Source organism: Lissotriton helveticus, chromosome 2_1 (assembly GCF_964261635.1).
Source record: "Lissotriton helveticus chromosome 2_1, aLisHel1.1, whole genome shotgun sequence".
Lineage (NCBI taxonomy): Eukaryota > Metazoa > Chordata > Amphibia > Caudata > Salamandridae > Lissotriton > Lissotriton helveticus.
The window spans coordinates 308447546-308473572 of record NC_136059.1 but is presented as its reverse complement, the minus strand read 5'-3'; the positions used below and the strand labels follow the sequence as shown (position 1 = coordinate 308473572).

Here is a 26027-nt window from a genome sequence, read left to right as displayed (position 1 = left end):
TTACAGACCTAACTGCGGCCTGGGGTGGTGACATATCTTGAGGCCACCTTTGTTTCCAGACATCCAGTGGCGGGGAGCCGAAAAAAATAATTTCTGACTTATCTGAGTTACATTTCAGATGGTTCTATTTAAACGAAGCAAAAGTTTCTTTCAGGCATTTGTTAATCTTCTCCGCATCAAATTTTTCTCCTTTCCTACAGGTGAACAGCAGTTGAGTGTCATCGGCATATGATATTATTGTGACCTCATTCTCTTTGGCCAGGGTAGCCAGGGGGGCCATGTACAGTTTGAAAAGTACAGTGCTCAAAATAGAGCCCTGTGGCACCGCCACGCTTAAAGATGGTATACTGGCCGAGAAAGGTGACCAGACCTCCTGATATCTGCCGTCTAGGAAAGAGGTGAACCACTTCACTTCACTTTCTATTTACAAAGGTAAATTTGCAAGTGTAGATTTACCTATTTCTAAGTTTACTCTTACTCTTTGAAGTAACTTTACTACAATTGGCTGTAAACCATTTCAATGTGTAATTATTCTTCAAAGTGTAGAATTACATGTCCCCACCCCTTGAAACTAGGGTATGGAGCCACATTTTCAAGTGTAAAGTTACTACAAGTAACTTTTCATGCGTATGTGGAGATCTTTGGCTCTGGGGCAGAGATGCACCTATTGTAAAGTATAGGGGAAAGTAAAAAAGTTAGTTAAACTTTACAAAAAAAAATCAATTATTTGAATGGTAAATATTTATGATTAATTTTATATATAGTTTTAAACCTATGACAAATAAAATAAGTTATAGCACAATTATCTTAAAAGTATATTAAAATTAAATCATTAAAATACTTTTTGTGTATTATAATTTATTAAAATATTTAATCCCAACTACAGTAAAATTCTTTACTTTTAATTTAATATGTATTGAATATTACTAAACATTATGTACAGAATGTTTTTTTAATACTTTAGTTTAAATATATATGTATTTTTAACATTAAATACATTTTATATTTGTTAAAGTTGAAGATATTAATTTATTTTAACATTCTTTTGACCTGGGGGCGGTTGGAGGGGGAGGGTATACAGGCACAGTAGCAAATCAAAAGGTGTGGAACATAAAATGAAATGGTTAAAAAACAAATTGTAACAAACAACAACTGTGGCCTAAACAATCCGAAAAAAGGCAGCGAACGGCAATAGGCGTCGACACAATAGGGGCAGAAATCGTTTGTTGCCAAGAAATCCATGTGGAAAGGTCCCAAACACACTTATTAAACACTCTTGGATATAGAGTGGTCACCGCTACGACTCAGGCAAACATATCGCATGAGGTGGCTATTTTGGCACGGGGTGGGGGTCTTCAATTTATGAAATCATCAGCAGATTAATTTGGTAGATGGGCCATCACCGAGTGCCAATATGGTATGGGGGGGGGGGGTGAAAAAAAAAATAACCATTTGCTCCATATATGGGTGCGTTACGGATGATCCTCATCCTTTGGAGCATCTGTCCACTGAACTGGCACACTGGTCACTACCCATGATTGTATGTGGCGACTTTAATTTAAATCTTCCTGCAGACTGGGGTATGGGGGATAATACGTTTCAATATAATGGCAGGAAGCCAAATGTTTTCGGGGCTCTTGAAGAACTCTGCAGCACATGGGATCTCTGACTGCTGGCACATGAAATATCCAAATAACCCTGGTTACACTTTCTTTTCCTACCCACATAATACATTTGCAAGATTAGATTATATATTTGCCACACACTCTATTATTACTAGCTGCACCATAGATCACTTACCGAAGCTGCTGTCGGATCATAATCCCTTAAGGATAACCATTGATATGGGGAAGATCCAATCCGGCCACAGCAAATGAACTTTCGAAAGGGCTTTATTATATAATGAAAAATACTGCCAGTTAATAGAAAAATGGATCCCAGAATTTTTAGAAGATAATCTCAGTAGTGCCCCGTTGGAAGTAGTTTGGGATACACTTAAGGCCGGCATCAGGGGTGAGACTCTCAGATTTTCAATCAGAAACAATCAGGAGGCTAAATCAAATCTCAAAATTTTCCAAGACAAACTAGCCAGAAAGGAGGAAGATCTAGTGAGTGCAATCCAGGGTGGCACCAATATTGAAGGGGCTATTAAGGATGTTGATACCGCAAAAAATGCAATCACAGAAATCTTTACCTTAAAAGCCATTTGTAAAGCCACCCAGCATAAAGAAAAGATTTATGAACTAGGCGAAAAAGTAGGACACCAACTTGCAATTCGAACAAGACAGGAGAACACTGAAAATACGATTAAAGTGATTAGAGACCCCACCATTGGTCTTACGGAAGATCCCAAAGAGATTAGGGAAGCATTCAAGAAATTTTACGCAGATCTATACACGGAGACAGGCAAAACGCAATCCAAAATCGAGCAATACCTAGATCTAGTTACGGGGACTCGGCTAACGCAAATCGACCAAGATAGCCTGGTGAAACTACCCCAATGGGTCGAAATACTTCTATCAATACATAGCTTATCATCGGGAAAAGCAGCCGGGCTAGACGGAATTCCTTCAGAATTTTATTCTAGATTTAGCCAGCAGTTGAAAGGAATTTTGACTAAGCTGATGACCCATGTTTTCCAGGGAGGGCGGCCACCAGAATCTTGGGCTCGGGCGAAAATCATCGTATTTCCCAAAAAGAATGAAGATCCCACAGAGCTAGGGGCCTACCGCCCCATCACGCTAATCAATAGCGACTCCAAAATTTATTCCAAACTACGAGCTAGCCGTCTTGCCCTCGTAATCCATAAAATTATCTCGGTTAGGCAACATGGTTTTGTTCCTGGCAGATCAACCACCAATCACATTCAGAGGGTGATCACACTCTTTGACATGGCTGAAGTAACGGGAGACCCTATGGCACTGATATTGCTAGATGCTGAAAAAGCATTCAATAGGGTTTCCTGGCAATATCTATGGACCGCCATGTCAAAGAGTGGGATAGGGGAGCAACTTATCACAGCCATCCGCATGATGTATGTCAACCCGGAAGCTGTGGTTACGATACACAGGGACACTTCAGACATCTTCAAGGTGACAAGAGGGACAAGGCAAGGCTGTCCCTGCTCACCTTTACTATTCGCCATCTTCATAGACCCGTTTATTCGCAGACTAGAAACCAACCAAGCCATAATGCCTATAAAGACCCCCAGTGGAGACACTAAAACACTAGCATATGTGGACGACCTCGCTATAGTCACAAGCAACCCTAATGAAGCACTAAACATAATGGAAGAAGAAGCATATAAATTTGGCGGAATTTCTGGGTACAAACTAAATCAGAACAAGACCCAGGTCATAATCAACAACAAAAGCAACCTTTGCGACACCAGGGTAGTTGATAATGCGGTGTATCTAGGAGTTAACATCACTTCAAATCTAAACAATTTAGTTAACTTGAATCTGAACCCCTGTTAAAACAAACAGGAAAAAACACTGAAGAGATTGCATAATCTACACCTAACCATTATTGGAAGATGCAATCTAATTAAAATGTTAATCTTCCCTAAATTTTTATATTTTTTTCGAACTATATGTTTAAATTTTGACCTACAAATCTTCAAAAAAAAGTGATGCTATTTTTTCCCGATTTATTTGGGGGTACAGCAGATCACGCAGAGCCTTGAAGTTTATCACTCTGCCTAAAGACAGAGGTGGTCTTGCCCTACCTAATCTTAAAATGTTCTGGTGGGCCTCTATACTCAAATATAGCAGAGCACTTTTAATTTCAGATAAAGATACTGACTTTGAAAGGGGGGTCCCTACCCCACAAGAACTCATTCTAGGTAATGATACAAACGATCATCTTTGGCGACTGACTTATGAATGTCATCTAAAAAAAGTTTGTTTTAAATCACTAAAGGGAACCTATATGGCTTGGAGTCATATACGCAAACTTCTGGGGATTGGTAGGTTCTCGCATTATACGAGTATCTCTGGAAATAAGAGTCTTCCTGAACTGTTCACTGACGCTTGTATGAAACGATGGGTCAGGCAGGGCATTACAAAATTCGGTATATTTTATAACTCAACAGATTTTAGCTCATTCGAAATACTAAAAAATAAATTTGGTCTAGAAAGCCACGACTTCTATAAATACTTGCAACTTAGAGACTTCATAACGAAAAAGAGGGCGGCAGTGTGGCCTTCCAGAAAATTCAGATAATCGGAATAATAGCACAAAATAATACAGTTAAAATCGGGGAAATCTATAAAAATTTGACAAACGCTTCTCCTGACGATATGGACAAACACATTAATAAGTGGCAGAATCAACTGGAGACATCGGAAACTACAATCCATAAAGCACTTGATTTTTTCCATTTACTATTAATAGCATCCAACCTGCAATCGCAATATTACAAAACCTTTTTTCATTTATATTATACACTCCAAAGAATAGCCAAATGGAGTACGGGGAAGGGGACCCAATGTCCTAGATGCGCGCATCCCGAAGCAGACTTAATTCATATGCTGGCCACTTGAAAGAACTACGGACTATTAGACAGGAGGTCTCCATGTTCCTTTCAAGAATTTTTGAAACAAACTTGGAGATAACTACCGTGGAAATAATCCTAGGGGTTGATGGTGATATTAGACCGAACCAAATGAAGAGACTCGTGTTTGTAGCTATGGCAGTACTCCGAATTGTTCTTGCTACGGCCAGGCTTGATCCTCTCCCACCCACGTTTCAACAGTGGCGAGCACGCCTATTAGCAACTTATAGCCTGAAGATTTCAATTTACAGTAGAAAGGGTAGGAACATGAAAAAGAAAGGATTAGCAATATGGGACCCAATAAAGCATTGGGTAGAAGTTACTGACTAATCCCGTCTTGAAAGTTTTCTTTATTATATCTTTTGTTTAAATTATGAATGTGTACAATAATTTATGCACATCTATCATCGTTTAAATCGATCATTCAAAATGCCTATATGGGGACGGGGTGGGGGGTGGGGGGATGACTGTTTAAAAACTGTAAATATCCTAATAAAGAATGGTTTAAAAAAAAACATTCTTTTTAAGTCTCTGCCCTCATTGAAATGTTTTATTTGAACTCCCTACCTCTGTGGAACGGTGTTGCAGTTCTAGTGGCTGGCTATGTGTAGTGCTGGACTTACTCCAGATCTGAACAGGAGTACCTTTACAACTGTTTTGGGACATTTTTGGCTTTAGTAGTTTTAGAAGTCTTAATTGTGAATAGCAGTGGGCTTATTATTTTTATTTTTTTGGCTGGGTGTGTTCCTCCCTGAACCCCTCCTTAAACCCCTCCCATTTAGAAGTATGTATGCCCCATTTTCCAGCCTCAATTCCTTGCCCCACATTTACTAACAATACATAGGCTTATACGTGCAGAGATCTCCATATAGAGGAGGTAGGATAGGCGGAGGTTTTGGCATTTTGGTTTGCGAATAGCATTTTGAATTGCATGAATAGTACCATAAACGTCCTGCAAAAAGTACAGGTTGTGACTAAGCCCCAGTGGCATCTCAATTGCCAATATATTGTTTTTTTGTTTAGGAAGTGTTTTCTGTTTAGATGCCTTGGCCTGTCATAAGACACTGTGCTGTTCACTTGCTTTACCTTGCTGTCACAAGAACATGTTGCTGGATTTGCTGCATTTTTTGCTCAGAAAGTAAAGGTGTACTTGGATATAGGGTTTCTTAACGATGCAACTTTAGTACTGGCCCCATGGACAAAAGGAGCTACTATGCGATATGTTGCTATATATGCCTTTTAAGCTCATCATGTAAACACAATCTTTTGATTCCTTTTCATTACACTCTTCTTTGATGGTATATCTTTTCTCTACAGTTTGTTCAGGAAGGGGCCTTAGTCCCATCTTCCATTTAGTTGTAGCTCAAGATGTTGCATCTTTATGTAGTTTTCTTTCTAGGCCAGCTGGTTGGCAACTCATACAAAGTTGCCCAGCTGTTACCAAACACTTTAACGAGCAAATAAACCTGTTTGGTTGGCCATTCATTCCATGTCTCTTTCAAGTGTAAAGGCAAGTACTTTCTTTATTTTCTAACAAACCACTGCCTAGGCTGCAAGGCTATTGCATGACCCTATCTGTGCCGTATTCTGTGCCCCATGACTCTCCATGCAGGCCTGCAATGCACAGGTCCTATAAGGGATATTGCCGTGCTGGGCCACCTCCCAGCATTGCAGGTGCCTCTGAACTTCTGCATCTGGCATCGGAGCAAGCCGAGTACTTTCATTAAATTTTAAATCGAAAAATAAGTCTAACTTTTTAATTTGCCATGTAATTTAGAGTTGTTTAACTTGTGCTCTGGCCCTAGTGTGATAACCTCATATTGATGTGTAATTCTGAGTTGTGTAATCTCAAATCACTAGACCATAATGAGGTGTCGCCGACCGATATTTTCTTCTTTGAACGCATAGCCGAACTATCTGTTATGTGTTAGGGTCTTGAAACATTCAGTTATTCTATATGATAGGGGTAGAATGTTATGTTAATAATGGAACACTGTTGAACCTGATAAGAAGTTGCTGGCTGTTTGTTCTTTAATGGTAGTGGCTGTCATAAGCTTGTCTGTAACACTAAAACCTTTCCTCGAGTTCATATACAATTACCGTGTCTTTCTTTATTTGTAGAAGACTTGCAGTATCTGTCAAATGTTGCTCCCAAACCCCTGCAGTTTTTCCTCGCATCAGAGAATTCATCAGCATAAATCTCCATATACATGTCCTGAATGTGGAGCAATTTGTCGATCTGCACATTTTCAGACCCACGTCACGAAGAACTGCCTGCACTACACTCGAAGAATTGGTTTCCGGTAAGTGGTATATGCTCTTTAAGGGACGAAGAATATTAATTTGGTAGAAAACAAGCCATGTTAGTGTAGCAGTTGCACTTTCTTGAGATATAATCGACCCGGCGTACTGATTACTGGCACTCTGGCTGGACGGGTGCGACTCCTGTGTCGTATAGATAAACTTGGCACAAACCCCCCAAACAAAGTGCACTCCTATGATGTGGTTATTTATTTCAAGACGGCAGCAACCTTGTTTCAGCTCGTACTGAAACCTTGTTTCAGCTCGTACTGAAACTTAATCACTCTCACAGTAGAGTCCATCAGTTATTTCGATACACCCCAGTGAACAAAAGTGAAACAGGACTGTGGTACTGCACAGCCATAAAAAAATATTGCACAGTGGTTGTCCTCACTGTGTAGTTATATGTAAGTCAGAGTTTCTATAGGAAAAGCGGTTATTGTTTTGTTTTAGTTTGGTGCCGTTTGATGTACCTTAAAGAAACTTGAAAAAAGCCTCATCCATATCAGTTACTTCCTGGAAAGTTTCAGTGTGATGATGATCTGTCAAGCAGGGGCCGAGAAAAATCCTTTTCTCATCACGCAATTTCTGTAGAGAAAATTAGAGGACAATACAGAAAAAACGGCTGAACAGAATTGCACACAATTTGATAGATATCCAGATCTTTACTCGGAAATCCTGCTATTTGTGATTTGGTGTTAATCTTTTCAGCCGTTTTTGAGAAATTAAAAGATAAAAAAAGTGTCTAGTCCTGCAGCACTTCAGTGACAACATAAAGGTAATGATTGGCTTGCCCCGTGTAAACCAGTACTGTGATTGGCTGGCTGCAAAATGAAGAGACCGTTAAGGCTGCCATTACAGGACTCTGAGTCGGTGGTGGATTGTGAGGGCGGGGCGGGGGGGGGGCGGTTTAGGTCGCCAAAGGGCACATTTTTTAAATAAAATAGTTTAATCTTGTTATGGTCGCAGGAATTCCCTTCCTGCGAGTGCCATTGTATCCTCATTGTTGTCCAAAGAGAGCCAGCACAGACCCCTGTACTCCTGCGGGAGTCCCGAAGAACCGAGGGAAAAATAAACAAGCATTTACAATGCAATGGTCTCAGCATTATTAAAGGTAGAGATATTGGCATTGCTCATGACATTTTTTTTTTAAACATAAATAAATGGTATTGTCATTTAAAATGGCAATAGGTGAGCTTTAGAGAGTAGTAGAGATTATTCGCGGGCACAGAGCCACACATACAGAAAGACACACACACACACAGTCACCCACACACACACAGAGCCACCCACACAGAGCCCTACCCACACACAGAGCCCTACCCACACACAGAGCCCTACCCACACACACAGAGCCCTACCCACACACACAGAGCCCTACCCACACACACAGAGCCCTACCCACACACACAGAGCCCTACCCACACACACAGAGCCCCACCCACACACACAGAGCCCTACACACACACAGTCACCCACACACACACAGAGCCACCCACACAGAGCCCTACCCACACACAGAGCCCTACCCACACACACAGAGCCCCACCCACACACACAGAGCCCTACCCACACACACAGAGCCCTACCCACACACACAGAGCCCCACACACACCCAGAGCCACAACAATGCGCCCACTGATTCCTCAGGGGCAGAACGCTAAAAGTTTCAAAACAAATCCTTTTCGTCCCTGCCCACCCTCGAGAGTTATCTCCCTGCAAGTATCAAGCACCAGTGTATTCAATAATTGCAGTCACATGTGAAAATTTAACAGTCTGCGTGAAAGAAAAAAGAAAAAAAAAGTCAGCTACTGGTTATTGCAGCTGGAGCAATGTTAAAACTGTGAAGGGGTGCAACCACATCAAGTGGCCACTGCGTACACCCAACTGCTGCATCTCATCGCTGCACTAAAACACACACGGGCCACTGTGGACACCCAAACTCCTGCATATCACCATTGCGCTAAATCTAGCACTGGCCCCTGTGTACACCCAAACTCCTGCATATCACCACTGCAATAAACCTCACCCTGACTACTGCGAACACCCAACTCCTGCATATCATCGCTGCACTAAAACAGAAACGGGCCACTGTGGACACCCGAACTCCTGCATATCACCACTGATCTAAATCGAGCACTGGCCACTGCGGATACCCAAACTCCTGCATATCATCACTGCCCTAAACCACAGAACGGCCACTGTGGATATCCAAACTCCTGCATATCACCACTGCAATAAACCACACCCTTACTCCTGCGAACACCCAACTCCTGCATATCATCGCTGCACTAAAACACAAACGGGCCACTGTGGACACCCAAAATCCTGCATATCACCACTGCGCTAAATCAAGAACTGGCCACTGCGGACACCCGAACTCCTGCATATCACCACTGCGCTAAATAAAGCATTGGCCACTGCGGACAGCCAAACTCCTGCATATCACCACTACCCGAAATCAATCACTGGCCACTGCGGACACCCAAAATCCTGCATAACAGTACTGCACTAAATCAAGCACTGCTCCTGTGGCCATCCAAACTACTGCATATCACCACTGCGCTAAATCAAGCACTGGCCATTGCGGATACCCAAACTCCTGAATATCACCACTGCGCTAAGCAAGCACAGCCCCCTGCCGACACCCTAACTCCTGCATATCACCACTGCGCTAAATCAAGCACTGCCCCTGCGGACATCCAAACTCCTTCATATCACCACTGCGCTAACCAAGCACTGGCCCATGCGAGCACCCGAAAGCCTGCATATCACCACTTCACTAAATCAAGCATTGGCCACTGCGGACAGCCAAACTTCTGCATATCACCACTGCGCTAAATCAAGCACTGGCCCCTGTGGACACCCAAATTCCTGCATCACCACTGCACTAAATCAATCACTGGCCACTGCGGACACCCTAACTCCTGCATATCACTACTGCACTAAATGAAGCACTGCTCCTGTGGCCATCCAAACTATTGCATATCACCACTTCGCTAACCAAGCACTGGCCCATGCGAACACCCGAAGGCCTGCATATCACCACTTCACTAAATCAAGCATTGGCCACTGCGGACAGCCAAACTTCTGCATATCACCACTGCCCTAAACCACACACGGACAACTTTGGACACCTAAACTTGCTCTAAACCACAACGGGCCACGGCGGACACCGGAACTCCTGACTTTCACCATTGCCCTAAACAAAACACTGGCTACAGCGGATACCCGTACTCCTGCATATCACCAGTGCCCTAAACCACAGACTGCCACTGTGGATACTCGAACTCCTGCATATCACCTCTATGATGATACACACAATGACCACCCTAAATATTGCATCTCATCATGGTACATAACCCAAACGTAGCGACTCTGGGAACACAATGTCTTGCACATCACCACTTCACCGAGCACTACAACGGCAGTCCATGGCACGCAAACTCATGCATGACATCACTGCGTCAATCCAGATAATGCCAGAGGCCCTGACATCAGCCTTAAGCTAATCACCATTAAGCACAACCAAACAATGAGCGGCTGGCATGCCCGGGCCTTGAGAGACCTGGAACAGGATTATTACGCAATCGCCTTCACCACACAGCCCCCCTGTTCCAGCGAACAGGGTTCACGTCTAAGCACGAGAGGGGTAAGGGGAGGGGGTCCAGCCAGCATCCCACGCCTGCTCCGCCCCCACGCTCACCTGTCGGGATCAGCCTCACCTGGACCCCGCAGCTAAAGCAGAGTGAAATCACAGAGCAGCGATATTATCAGCAGCGAGTTCCTTCTGGAGGGAAAGAGGGAGGGAGGGAGAGAGACGATGAGGGGAGTGGGAGGGAAGGAGAACAAGGAACAAGCACTCACTGGAAGACTCGGCGGCGGCAGGGAGGGAGAGAGATGACGAGGGGAGTGGGAGGGAAGGAGAACAAGGAACAAGCACTCACTGGAAGACTCGACGGCGGCCGTGCAACAATGGCGACCGCAAACATCTGAAAATTTCGGATTCGGGGGCGTGTTTTTGGCGTTCTGAGTGACGGATGACGTCACAGGGCGAAAGAACGCCAAAGCACGCCCCGAATCCGAAAGAGACGGGGCTTTATTGGAGTGACTCCCTTCTCCTCCAATGGCTGGCCTCCGTTTAGGAAGCCAGCCAATGGAGAAGAGGGGCGGGTTCCAAGCCCCCTAACTCCAAAACATAAATTCTTCGGGACTCCGCCCCCACTGCTTCGCAGTGCGACGGTCCCTCGACCTAAAAAAGAATGCAGGGTGAGGGTCTGTGGGCGGTTGTCCACTCACGGGGGTTAGTCACCTGCAGTGGTTTAGGTGCAGGGTCAGGCTGAAGACCGTGAATGGCTAGGGGTTTGCAGCAGATGTATTATAAAAAAAAAACATGAAATGAAATTGGCTGAAAAAAACAGAGGTTAAAGTGGAGTTATAAGTAGGTAAGGTTGTAAGATTTTAACACGGAAAAATGCAAAGGTTAAAATGGAGTCAACCCAAGTTTTGTAATATAAAAAAATGAGTTTTAAAACCAAAAATAACTGGAATATACCAGTTATACGTAACTGGCCTAAGTATAACTTGAATTGGTATGATGCACTGCTTATGATCTTGCATATTGCTTTAATAATAACTTATGATATATATATATGGCACTGCAAGTTATGCTTGGTCCTGTTATGTGTAACTAGTGAATTTCAATGTTTTTTTCAGGTTGAAAACAGTTTTTTTCATTATTGAAAGATCTACGCGTAACTCCACTTTAATCTTTGTGTGTTTTTCAGTGTATATACCATCTATGTATCGCACGGAGAGGTAACCAATCCTATATGTTCAAGTCTTTCCATGTAGTGGTGATTTTATTCTATCCAGTTTCTGTTGGATGGTATATGATGCACCATTAAGGAATGCAATTAATCATTGAACCCCAATAGTCGCCCAAGTATACAGACGTCTTAAATTGTGCATTCATATTGTAATACTACTCGCTTATTTAGGCATATATTATAATCATCATAACTACGTAATCAATTCATTACAGAAATATATTTGTTTCGGCTTATGCACAGCCTTGATCACGACTTTGCTCAAGCTGAAACCTTTCAACTTGACTGAAGGGCTTTTGAAATAACCAAGAACTGAAATCGACTTCTGGAGTGCCAGCGTTTTTATTTTCAATGTGAACAATGGTTTCATCATACATGTATATGTTGGAATCCAAGAAATATGGGAACAGTTTCACCGTTACATAAACACGAGTTTCATCATAAAAATGAAAGTCTTAGATTTACTCTTGTCATGGCCACCAAGATTATGTGGCAAGGTTATCTATATTATGCAGCAACATGGTTATCTAAAATATGTGACAAAAACTCCATCTATGTCACTCTTTCTCTGGCAGTATTAATTTCGTCCATGCGAGCCAGAGTTTTTTCAGTTATTCATAATCGTGGTAAAGGCTGCAGCAACAGAATCACAAAAATCCACTGATTCAAGCCATTATTCATTGTTTTAGCAACAGTTTATTCATGAAAGGTAAATCTTAAATGACACACCCACCCTTTGTAGTTCAGTTAGGTCATAGTTACCAGAGGAAAGGCATTTTTTGTTTTCTCAGTGACTGGTGCCATGCAACGAATCTGCACAAAAGTTAAAATATAATAAAATTAAAAAATCAACGTTGAGTTATTCATTGTAAGTATCGTGCAGGTCCTTCAATCAGGAGCCCAGAAAAAGGGAAGAGGGTATCAAAAGTACAATTTCCCATTTTAACTCCCATAGGATTCTTTGCTGTTCGATACAGAAAAAACACCTGAATGAAATACGCAAAATTTTGCTTCAAGGTAGAACTTTTCTCAAGGAAACTCCTTTGCTTGTTGTGGTGTAAATCCGTTCAGTAGTTTTGAAGAAATGAGCACATAAAGAAGGGCTTGGATTGGGCATGAATGAATTAAATCTCAGAGAATGTTAAGATTAAGTGAATCCTCCAAACGTATCTGGTGACAGCCATTTCAAATGAATACTTCCAACCCCAGATTCCTCACCTTAAAATTACTCTCCAGGCACCAAACTTTTCTTAGCAATGCTTCTGCACAAGGCTGTTTGGTGCCTTGCTGCTCCACGCTAACTCTGTATGTTCCTGGCAGCGAGGTAGTGGAGTCCTATGTATGTGCCACCCATGCGCACTGAGATCAGTTCTTTCTTTCCACGGCTTCCGACACAGATCCAGAGCATGGCTCCCACACTTGATGATTTCTTAAGTTTCAGAAACCAGTTTGCTAGGGATGGAAATGACAAGCTCCTAAAACAGGCTTCAAGCCTTGCCTTGACTGCAGAAAATAGTTATCTGTTATGGACCTGCAAGGTGTGCATCTGATGTCTGGGGCATGAGTCGAAGACTTGCGACAAGTGAGCCCTCGCGCAGGCAAAGGCGATCGGGAGGTGAAACTGTATGTCATCAAACATTAGAAGAAGTTGAGATGCTTGTGTAAGTTCCACTCGAGGACTCAGTCTAGCTCCTCGCTGGAAGTCTGACTCAAGGTCGAAGTCCTCTCGAAAGTCCAAATTGAAGTCTAAACGCAAACTTAAAAACCAAATCAGGGCTTGCATCCCACCCCTCTGTATCCAAGGAGACATCACAAGGGTGTCACAATGTTAGTTGGTCTCCTCTGAGGTCTTTGAGTGCGGTGCTTATCCCAGTGTACCCCAAGTTTCCCAGGCCATCGGCGACTCTGCAAAATCGAAGCCTTCAAAAAGGACATGGAGCAGATGTTTTCCGGCTATCTCTGGCACACCATCAAGCACCAAGAATCTGCAGGGCCTCCAGTTGGGTTCACGCCGGAAGGGAATTCCCCAGTACCAAGTGATAACTACGATCCTGTTCTGGGTCAATTTGTGAGTCTGGTACAGACACCTACTTCAGCGCCTGGCCACAACACATTGACGATGGTGCTGGCATTGCTGGTTTCATGTAGAGGTTCCACTTCTGATTCAGATATCTGAAGCCGAACCAAACTTCAGCCCGCTCTCAACTGATGTTGTACTAAGAAATCACTAAAGCACAACTGGTCATTACATAGCCTGATTATGCACTGATGACTCCAAGAGGGCGGTCAGTCCAACAGTGGCTCAATTATCTTGTCAGCTCTGACCCTGAAAAAGGTACACCACCAGAAGGAGATGAAGAGGAGGTAGCGGATGGTGATTTTCCCCCCTCATTAGGATGGTGACCGTTTTTATATGGATTTTTCAAGATGCAGGTGGGCTGCATACCTTCCCTGATATGTGGGTGGGTTTATCACTTGGACCACCGACTGAGAAGAGGGTTTTATTTGCTGTTGTGGTCCAACAGGCAGCTGAGGTCCTGGATTTGCTGCTGCCCACTTTTTTTTTTTTTTAAATATTTTTATTGTTGCATTGCAATATTCATTGAGATATGTATCGACATTTAGTAGTGTGGCTTCAACATTCAGCCATAATCAACCAGGAATGCAACTTACATTTTCTGTTTTTATAACTAGTAACTAAAAACGTCACTGATTGGATATTTGGCATCAGTTCTGACAATCAGCATTACATTGTATAGTAGCTAAGCAGTAGTACAGGCTGTATGTTCTATGATTTTTGTGAACTGTAGCCCCGCCCGGTGAACATATATTGTTGTAGCCTACCCATTGTCTTTACCCTATCTTCCCCCCTTCAACCCTAGTCCTCATCGTCATCCTCTCCCGAGCTATCCATGTCTTTTTCCTCTGGCAGAGGCGCGCATATATCCCCCCTATAGGTATTCCAGGGTAGCCATAATTTATTCCATTTGCGTGGGTTAGATCTTTGTTTATACACCGCCCTCTCCGTCACCATAGTTATGTCCATGTTCTTACACCATTGGGCCAGGGTAGGTGTTTCCACTGCCCCCCACTTTTGCGCTATGTCGCGCTTCGCCAACATCATACCGATCCCTACCCATTGCCTCCCATATGTCGATAAATCATTAGGGCCCCATATATTGAGTAGGCAAAGCCTGGGTTCAGGTGTAATGGTTAGTTGTAGAGTTTGAGCCATAGTGCGTGTTATTCTCCGCCAGTATATCATGATTGGAGGGCATTCCCAAAGTGTATGGAACAGGGTGCCTTGTGCTCCGCATTGGCGCAGGCAGTGCGGATGTTCGGCTCTATGTATTTTGTGAAGCATAGTACGTGTATAGTAGACTCGATGCAGTATCTTAAATTGCACCAGTCTAAATCTTGCTGATATTCCGGCCTCCCTGGGGGATGCCAGTGCGGCATTCCAACAATCTTCATCTAATTCCCCAAGCTCTTCCTCCCATGTGTCTTTTAGTTTCTGCAGTGGGTCTGGCAGGTTGTTTATTAATTTACGATAAGTGAGAGAAGTAGCCTTGTTCTCCATGTAGTCTGTCAGTAGTCGGTCCTCTAGGGGAGCCGACTCTGGGACCGTGGTATCAGGTTCTAATGCTGTCATTAACGCATGCCGGATCTGTATGTATCGGTATGTTTCAGTTACCCTCATGTCGTATTGTTCCTTGAGTGTTTCAAATGGTACCACTCCTCCTCCCGCCCACAGGTCCCCAACCGTTGAGATCCCTATGGTGTCCCATTGGTCAAATCCCTTGCTGTGTCTTAGACTACCCAAGGCTTTGGAGTCCCATAACGGTGTCATGCGTGTGATCACACCCTCCCATTTCAGTCGTGTCTGGGCTTTATGCCACAGTGTCACAGTGTGCCTAGTGGGCCCTACCAGTTTCCTAATTAGCCCTTTGTTATAGAGTGGGGCCAGAAGGGTGGCAGCTCCTAGTTGCTTCCTATCCGCTATCAACGCCGGGTCATCTTGTGGGCCATGTAACCATCGGTTAATTACCTTAAGTTGAGCTGCCCAGTAGTACAGTTCCAGGTTTGGGAGGGCTATCCCTCCACTGTACCAGTCCCTGATTAATTTCAAATGCGCCACTCTCGCTGGTTTGTTCCCCCACAGCAGGCCCGATAGTCTATTAGAGACTTGTCTGAAGAACTGTGCCGGGACTATCGCCGGTGTATTTTCCAGGACATAGAGGAAACGGGGCAGCGCCATCATCTTGAATAGCGCTGCCCTGCCTAATAACGTCAAGGGGAGGGTGCTCCAATGTCGCACGTCTGATTTCAATCGTTCGAGCAGTGGTCGAAGATTCAGGTTCCGGAAAGTACCATGGTCTCGTGCAATATGGATCCCTAGATATCTGAAGGATTCCTCCTCCAGTAGTAATGGACAGCTTGTGCTCAGATCCGGCGTTGTGCCACTTAGCATGTAGAGTACTGATTTCGTCCAGTTTATTTTATAACCCGACGCTGTCCCATGCCTCTCGCACAGCGCCAGTAGTGCCGGTATACTTACCGGTAAGTCCATCAAGTAGATTAGCATGTCATCCGCATACAATGACACCCTGTCTTCCCATCCGTCTCCCCATTGCACTCCTCTTAGCAACCGGGTAGTCCTAATGACAGTAGCCAGAGGTTCTAGGACCAAGGCAAAAAGTAACGGCGAGAGCGGGCAGCCTTGTCTCGTACCCCTCTTCAACGATATTTCTCTGGAGAGACGGCCATTTGCCATTACTCGCGCTATCGGGTCTTGGTATAGTAGTTTGATCCATGCTATAAATTTCGGGCCAAAGCCCATGTGTTCCAGTACCGCAAACAGGTAGCGCCATTCTACCAGATCAAACGCCATCTTGGCGTCTAGTGAGAGGATCGCCGCCGGTTCCGTCAACAGCGGCGCCCGTGCCATCACCCCATGCAGCCGCCTTAGGTTCATCGCCGTGCTTCTATGCGGCATAAATCCTGACTGGTCAGGATGGATTAGATGCCCCAGATGTGGCATCAGCCGATTGGCCAATAATTTTGCCAAGATTTTATTCTCGGCGTTTAATAGAGAAATCGGGCGGTATGAACCGCAATCCTCAGGTGGCTTGCCGGGTTTTGGAATTGTTACTATAGTTGCCGCTCGTTGGTCGGGCGGTAGTTGTCCCCAATCCAGACTGTCTTGAAACATATTGAGTAGGGGCGTGGAGAGCGTTTCTGACATTGTTTTGTACCATTCTACCGGTATCCCGTTGGGACCCAAAGCCTTTCCCGAGTGCAGGGCAGTTATAGCCATTTGAAGCTCCTCAGTGGTCAATTCCACTTCCAGTTCATCTATGTTGGCCTGCGACAGAGTGCGGGTGGGTATCCCCACGAGAGATGTCTCCGCCATCTCCTGGGTAACCTCGGTGTCGGGGGTGTAAACTGTCTGGAAATGGTCAGCCATAAGTTCGACTATTATAGAAGGGTGGGTTTGCAATATACCCTCGCGATCTTTCAGATGCAATATGGCCCTTTGTTCGTCTCTTTTCCTGTCTAACCAGGCAAGGAGTCTGCCGGCCTTGTCGCCCACATCGTATATCCTTTGTTTTGTGATCGTTAAACTATCTAACACCCTGCTGCGTAGATGATCAGTGTGACGCTGTTGACATAATTGTAGTGTGTGTCGTGTTTCCGCGGTCGGGTTAGTCTCATGGTCAGTATTGGCTTTGTCCAATTCATTTTCTAGGTCTACAAGTTCTTGCTTTTGTGTACGTTTATGACTCGCTATCATAGATATGGCCTGTCCCCGAAGGACCGTTTTATAGGCCTCCCATAGGGTGGTGGGAGACTCCACTGATCCCTCGTTTTCGGTAAAGTATGACTTTGTACCCTCCCTCAGCTTTTTGGTTATCAGAGGCTGCTGCCCACTTTTGAGAACAAGACTAATGTTCTTATGTATTTTCTACAGCTTAGGCTGTCAATGTCTGAGCCCTTCATCCCCTTCAGGCGAGGCCCTGTTCCTACCCACCAGTGGACGGGGAAGTGCCCAGACATCTCAGACCAGTACCTGATGACTCTGATTTTCTCACTAGGCATCCTACTCCAGAGAGGCTGGTGGTGCATGCTGAAATCATGAACTCAAATGTTTTCCCCATGTCTCCTCTGGATAGGGAGTCCAAGAGGAATGAGGCGTTTGGAAAACAAGTGTTCTCTTCGTTCAACCTGACACTGAGATAGGTAAGTGCACCTGTCTGTTGCACTACTATATGCATGTTCTCTGGGGCATGGCTAGCGAGATCTTGCTAGAGATTCCGGAAGACTATAGGGCCGCTCTGCTTTGAACTATTTATGATGGGCAAAACATAGCAAAGTACATGATTTGTGCTGGTCTAGATACTCCTGACTTCCTGAGAGAGCAATTGCCACCAGTGTTGTGCTCTGCTGCCAAATACGGATACATTCCATGGGATTTTCCAGAAATGTGCAAGCCTCTGTTATGGCTATACCCTTTGATGGCTCATGCCTTTTTGGCGATTTTGCCCTCAGGCTTTTGAAGAACAGTATAGCCGCGGCACGCTTCCTGTGACTCCCATCAACCAGGTCCCGCTTCAGTTTAGGAAATTCAGGAGCTAATCTAGGGAGCATTGTACAGACCTTGTCAGTCACCCCAACCACTGCAGCAGCCACCTCAATCATTCCAAGGCATAGGAAAGGGATCTGGCAGGCATTGTGCAGGCCAATAGGGGCACCAGTCCTCTGAGTCCCACTCCCAAAAGACATCCGCAGCTAATCTGCTTCAGTTTGCCCAAACAGCCCAAATCCACTCTGGAAGGGACAGAAACCAGGAATTCCGCACAGGATGGGGATTAATTATGCCTGACAGATGGGATACAGTCATGTCCTTCCTGCTGTATTTTCTTCACCATGGCTCCCCTCCACGTTCAAGTGATTTTCAGAGGCGCTCCTCTCCTTTCTGCTGCAGTGCTGCAAGTGTTGCTCCCCACCCATGCTCTGCAGTGAAACTTGAAATTTCAGTGGGCCCAGCACCAAAAAAATCTTACAATTTACATCTAGATTTCAGATGAGTCCTCTCACAATCAGCAGTGGTTGCTACTCAAACATGATTGTCCAGCGGCATCTCCCTCTCACTTCCCCCATCCAGAGCTGACGTTGGTGATAGACGCATCACTAGTGGGCTGGGGGGAGGTGATCGGTGGATTCTGGTCTCTGGCAGAAGCCTGGCTCCATATCAGTTTGTTGGAGTGGAGGACAGTTCATCTGATGTTGAAGGCGTTTCTGCTGTCCATCAAAGGGAGGCTTTTGCATGTACTCATGGACAACCCCACCACTATGTGGTATTGCAGTAAGCAGGGTGTAGTTTAGTCCTATTCCAGGAGGGTCTGTATTTCTCTAGTAGGGTAGTGTCTCAATTCATTTCCCTGGTTGCGAACCACCTGGTGGGTTCCTTGAATACCAGGGAAAATGAGCTTAACCAGCAGCACCTGGCGAATCACAAATGGAGTCTACATCTGAAGGTGGCTCAGGGCATTTTATGATGGTGGGGAGAACCCTAGCTAGATCTTTTCACCACTGTTGAACACTCAGTGTCCAAGGTTTTGCAACTTGGTATTTCCGCGAAGATACTCTAAGAGATGAATTACAGTTGGAATAGAACACAAGACTCCTGTACTCCTTACTGTCTCTGCCTCTCCTGTCTCAAGCTCTGAAAAAGACAAGGAACAATTTCGCCCAAGTCATTCTAGTGGCTCCGGATTGGACCAGGAGAGTGTGGAACCCAGAATGTCTGATAGAGACTTCTAACAGCGAATTCCCCACTTTGTGAATATCCCCAGGTGCCGGACTGCAGCTGGAAAATTTTCATAGCAGCTCCCTTGCGCAGGTGGCATCCTGCTACTTTGTGTCTAGTCTGTCCTGCCCCAGATATGCTTGCGGGCGACTATATCTTCACTACCTCCGTGCATTGACATTCAATGCTTTCTTTGTGCGTTTTCTGATGCTGATCCAGAGCTTTCTCCTTCAAATCTGGCCAATGGTTTCCCTAAAAAATGTTCCAGTGTGCAAGGGTCCTGTCCCCTCCTAAGACTACAGGATTTAATCTGTGTTAGGATTGCCATAAGCAGATGTCTTTGACGGACCCACATGATGTACGTCTCCAGTGTCGGCCTCCTAGCACTTTTCAGCGTTGTGGGACAAGTGCGTCTAGATGAATCCCAAGGCCATCTATGACTACGAAGCCAAGCTGTACGTCACAGAACATCGACTGAATTCGAAAAAGGCCCAGTCCAGGTCGAGGTTTAGGACACCGATGCACCCCTGCTCCTGGTGCTGATCTCATAACCATTCACCCCCAAATTAGAGGTCATCATGAATGTCCAAAAAGAGTCAAAAACATAAGCAGTCCAAACACAGCTCTCCCTTGTCCCACCTCTCCCATCACTCAAATTTGTGTGATGCCCTGGGTAGCGGAGGCAGCAAAATCGGTCCCCGTCCCTGCTTTCCCAGCTCCGCACCAACGCTGCAACAGCTTTGAGAGTTTAGAGAAGCCATGTACCAAATTTTTGGTACCCAACCGGACCCATTTGGTGCGCCTTCAGGCCCCAAAGATCCAATGTGACCTCCAGTCGGACTACCACCAGCGTGCCCACTCCAGATACCGGCTGTGGCATTCGTCTCGAAGTGGCCTATTTTTTTAGCTCGACAGCAATGCAGACGACGAAGCAGCTAAAATATACGACTCTTTCACTTAAGAGGCTCGTAATCGCTCTCTCCTCCTCCCTGACAGAATTCTCACGTTTGAGGGCAGCGCCCTCTCAGAGTTTTACCCTCATATGCTGGAGGAGGTAAAAGGTGTAGCCTTAAGTATTACATCTGGCTCCCCAATGGACCCAGCCTCGTCGAATGTCATCAGAGAAGGCCTTCACACAAAGCAGCTCCTCTAGCTTTCCTCCGCCCTGGTGTGGTCCAGTGTCAGTGGAAACAGGCGATCGCCCTCTCCTTAAAGAAAAAACCATCAGCTGACCCGGGTCTATTACATAATCTACACCCCATTTCACTCCAGCCTTATTTCTCTAAAATAGCAGAGAAAGTGGTGAACTCTCAATTGGTTGTCCACATAAACCGGAACAACCTATTCGATCCCACGCAATCAGGTTTTAGAGCCACACACCCTACTGAGTCAGCTCTGCTTCTTGCGACTGTGAAACTACGTAGGCGTGCTGATGAGGGTCAGACTGCAGCTCTGGTCCTACTTGACCTCAGCGCAGCCTTTGACAAGGTATCCCGCAAACTACTTGTAACACAGCGGGGTCACCTCGACATAATGACTGTAAAGGAGTTGAAAACAGTAAAAGGTTAAACACTACCTCTTCCTCTCCACAGAACGTTGAAACAGAGGTAGACACGCAATCCACACACTGGCCCTTTAATTCTGAATGGACTTCGGAGTGGGAGGAGTCTCTTCAGGACACGGAAACCTCATCTGCCGAGATAGACGAATCAAGGGTGTGCTTGTTCACCCAGAGCAAAGAGGGAAGCGAGGAGGAAGACGGAAGGAGAGTGGAGCTAAGGAGGGACGAATATCTCGAGGACGAGTGGAGAGACGAGAAAGAAGACGGAAGAGGAGCGGTGCGACGGAAGACCGGGTCCGAGGAAAGACAGCCCAAGGACCAAACGGAGGACGACAAAGAAAGAACGCCAGGAGGCCAACGACACCACGAGTCGCCCAGCCATACACCCGGGGGAGGTGTATGGCTTAACCAGGTGCGTGACAAGCTACGGGGTTGGGTCACTCGTAAATAAATAGCATCGGACTAAGCCCGGGATTCCTTTCTCCCTGGTGGTTTTTCCCATACCCTGAGCACAATTACCCTCACCTCGGCCGTTAGAAACAGAGTGTATCACGTGTGTTTGGTCCCTCACTCCCCTCCCTGTGATCCACAACGCAGAACGGATACTGATGCACCGTTTTCTTGCCTTTTGTTTTCCCGGTTCTGCCTACTGAGAAGCAACACGGAAGTAGACGGAGACCTTCCTCGGCGGGCACCCGACCGAGGACGGAGAGCCGCATCCACGGATTCAGGCATCAGGAAAGCAGCAAGGAGCCGCTCTCCCAGACTTCCACGAATCACTAGACAGAAAAGCTCAGACTCATTATATTCTAAAATAAAGCCTAGAACTACTAGAATCAGCGTATTGCCTATTCTTCCCGCAACTGCTACAGTGGTGGAGAATGCGGGGATAGGCACCATCTGCGGAGTTAAGATGGAGACAGTTGTAGATCAGTTAGTAAAAGGACAAGGACGAATTGAGTGGGTGTTGGAACAACATCTAGTATCCGCACAAGCTGACAGAGAAATACTAAGGAAAGCCATCGAAGAGAAACAGCCCTGGGTAGACCCAGTATCGAGGGGTGGAACAACAGAAAGAACCGTAACCCATGGGACACCGACCGTGTCTCTACAAAAGTATAGACAGGGAGAAGATCCCGATGCATTTCTATTAAACTTCGAGAGGGCAGCAAGGGCCTGTGGCTGGCCCGTCGCAAAATGGCCATTCTTTTTGGCACCTCTATTAGGCGGAGAAGCCCAGGCTGCTTACCAAGTAGCAAATCCAAGAGGAGACACCACCTATGTAGAAATCAAGAAAATAATCCTCGATCATTTGGGGTTAGATCCCGAGGCATATCGCCTAAAGTTCAGAAAAGAGAGAGGATCTGTAGGGGAAAATCCCAAAACTTTATTTGTGAGATTAAAAATGGCGGCAGATAAATGGCTAACACCTACCACCAGCACGAAAGAAGAAATTCTTGACCGAATATACTTGGAACAATTTCTGGAGGCCCTCCCATATGCAACTCAAAAGTGGCTTCGCCAACACAACAACTTAACAACCACTGAAGCAGTGGAGATGGCCTCATCATTTAACAGGGCGCAACCCAAAAATTTTCCGTTTGAGTTGGAAAGGAAGGGAGCTGTAAGAATGGAGAAACCGGTAGCACGAGGAAGAGATACCGCTCGTCCCCGTACATGGAGGAGTGAAAACACGGCAAATACTGGGCCACAATGTTTCGACTGTGGTCAATGGGGACACATTGCCCGGATGTGTCCCAAAAGAAAGAATGAGGAGGAACCAATGGAGGTCGGGCACCTCCCCAGAGCTGTACTGTTTTCCGCAGAGATGGGGGGCTCTTTTAGAGTAAGTGTGAAAGTTAATGGTCATGTGTTGTCAGCTTTATTAGATTCTGGCTGCCGACAGTCGGTAATACAAACTCCCTATGTAAGAACGGGACAATATGTTTCACAGGGGTTAGTAAACATCAAATGTGTTCATGGGGACATCCGGCCATACCCTATTGCTGACATTGTAATTGAACAGACTGGGGGGGCCCCGCAAACTGTTAGAGTAGGAGTAATGTCCAACCTACCCGAAGACCTCATAATTGGGACGGATAACCCTAGTTTCCTGAACATGTTCAAGGATAAACTCAAAACAGTCTGTCACACAGGGGAAGAAGGTTACAGCCTAATTGAACGTCCGCTTAGACCTAGCCTTCAAGTTAGGGGCTTGACTAATAACGCGACGTACCCCACTAAAGGTTCGGCGAAAGCAGCCGGTTATGACCTATACAGTGCATATGACTATGTGGTACCTGCAAAGGGGAAGTCCCTTATCAAAACTGACCTGCAAATTGCCGTCCCCCCCGGGTGCTATGGTAGAATTGCTCCACGATCAGGTCTAGCAGCTAAGCATTTTATTGACGTAGGGGCCGGGGTCATTGACGAGGACTATAGAGGGAACGTTGTAATCCTCCTGTTTAATTTTGATACCGTACCCTTCCAAATAAAAAAAGGAGATAGAGTGGCCCAATTGCTTTGTGAATGTATAGCTGAGACTAGGCTTGAAATACTCCACCAGCTGGAAGACACAGAAAGGGGCTCTAATGGTTTTGGCTCTTCCGGCATTCGTTCACAGACGGTGACCTCGCTCTTAACACAGGACCCTTGGGTTATGGATAGAGGTTTTAAATTTGCGCAAATCAGCGATCCCACTCTATTCAACGCATGGGAACAGGCGCATCAGAGAGCTGTAGACTCGAAAAGTTTTCCAGGGTTTATTATTATTGATGACCTATTATACAGAATAGGTGGCGAGGGGCAGCCCGCACAACTATTGGTGCCTGCCTCATTCAGGGAGCAGGTCCTTTTCTTTGCGCACAGCCATCTCGTCGCCGGTCACTCCGGCGCCGAAAAAACTACGCAGAATATACTCAGGCAATTTTTTTGGCCCGGTATTTACAGGGATACCGAATCTTACTGCAGGTCTTGTGAGATTTGCCAGAAAATGAATATGGTTAGACCACAGGCAGTCCCTTTACAACCGCTACCAGTCATAGGCAAACCTTTTGAGAGGGTTGGCATGGACCTCATCGGACCACTGCCTAAAACTAAAAAGGGGTTTCGACACATTTTGGTTGTTGTTGACTATGCCACGCGGTTCCCCGAGGCTTTTCCGTTGTCCGTGGCCAATTCCAGACAGGTCGGTGACAAAATGATTGAGTTGTTTAGTAGGGTTGGTTTTCCGAAAGAGATTTTGACTGACCAGGGCACACCATTTGTGTCTAAATTAATGAAGGAAATTTGTGAGACGTTGAACGTTCACCAGATCCGTACCTCAGTTTACCATCCACAGACGGACGGACTGGTGGAGCGCTACAATCGGACACTGAAATCCACCCTTCGTAAAATGATGGAGGTTAGTGGAGAAGATTGGGACAGGATGTTACCATTAGCACTATACGCCATTAGGGCTCAGAGACAGAGTAGTCTCGGAGTGTCGGCCTTCGAAATGCTTTATGGTCGGCAACCTCGCTCATTGCTGGAAATGACCAGGGATGCCTGGATTAATGAACAGGCAGAGGAGACGAAGTCTACTCTTGAATACGCCAGGGACCTGAAAGCCAAATTGGGTAAACTAAGGGAACTGGCGTTAGACCATCTTGAGATTAGTCAGCATAGACAGCAGACTAATTACGATAAAGGAAAAAAATGGAGACACCTTAATGTTGGTGACTGGGCTTTGGTTCTCCTTCCATCCTCGTCACATAAATTCAAGGCTGAGTGGATGGGGCCATTTAAAGTGGTGGGGGCCATTGGGAGTACTAGTTATAGTTTGCAGGTGACACCACGGAAGCAGCAATCTTATCATATAAATTTGCTGAAGAAGTGGTTGGGACCTCCTCCTACGAACGTTCATGTGGCTACTGCTCCCGGATTGGAGGGCTCTACTATTGACATGCTTGTTCATAATGACGAACTACAGGCCCAACAACAGGTAGAACTGAAGGGGACTTTGAAACTTTACGGGGATGTTTTTTCCAACAGACCTGGAAGGACCTCCCTGGCGGAACATTGTATTCACACACCACACAACAAAAAGGTTAGGATTAAACCTTACAGAATCCCCGAAGCCAGACGAAATGCAATTAAAGCTGAAGTTGACGAAATGCTGCGATTGGGGGTGATTCGCCCGTCAAAGAGCGATTGGTCCAGTCCCATTGTGATGGTCCCTAAACCTGATGGCAGTCGAAGGTTTTGCATGGACTTTAGGGCTCTTAATGAAATTTCACTCTTCGACGCATACCCCATCCCGAGAGTGGACGAGTTAATCGAGCGACTAGGACAGGCCAAATACATCTCTACCCTAGACTTAACGAAGGGGTATTGGCAGGTGCCTCTGCGACCCGAAGACATCCCCAAAACGGCTTTCTCAACAGCGGAGGGTCATTTTGAATTCACGGTACTTCCTTTTGGACTTCATGGGGCGCCGGCTACATTTCAGCGCCTAATGAATAATGTCCTCGCGGGGTTGTCGGATTTTACATCGGCTTACCTAGATGACATTGTGATTTACAGTCCAGATTGGCAGTCTCACCTCCGACACCTGTCCGTGGTTTTGCAAGCACTAAGAAAAGCTGGCCTCACTGTCAACGCAAAAAAATGCAAACTAGCTTTTCATAAAGTTAAATACCTTGGTTATGTCTTGGGGCATGGCTTGATCGAACCACAAATTGAGAAGGTCAGGGCCATTTCGGACACTCCATTCCCATCCACAAGACGGGAGTTGCGTTCCTTCTTGGGACTTGTGGGATATTATAGACGCTTTATCCCACAGTTTGCGGACATTGCGGCCCCTCTCACTGACGCTCTGAAGAACGCTGGGCGAGCGTCTTCACCGGTACGTCCCACTGTACCGATGCAGGAGGCATTTAGAGTTCTGAAGTCCGTGATTACTTCCACTCCAGTTTTGGTTTCCCCTGATTT

General features: G+C 45.6%; 1 protein-coding gene across 2 annotated transcripts in view; it reads left to right on the top strand.

Annotated features, from left to right (window-relative positions):
- The window catches only part of ZNF532 (zinc finger protein 532), a 388260-nt gene that overhangs the window by 250192 nt on the left and 112041 nt on the right, over positions 1 to 26027 (top strand). For both annotated transcript variants that reach the window (XM_078674895.1, XM_078674894.1), the window contains one exon: positions 6677 to 6858. In XM_078674895.1, the coding sequence (XP_078531021.1) occupies positions 6677 to 6858 (182 nt within the window). The remainder of the gene's footprint in view (positions 1 to 6676; positions 6859 to 26027) is intronic.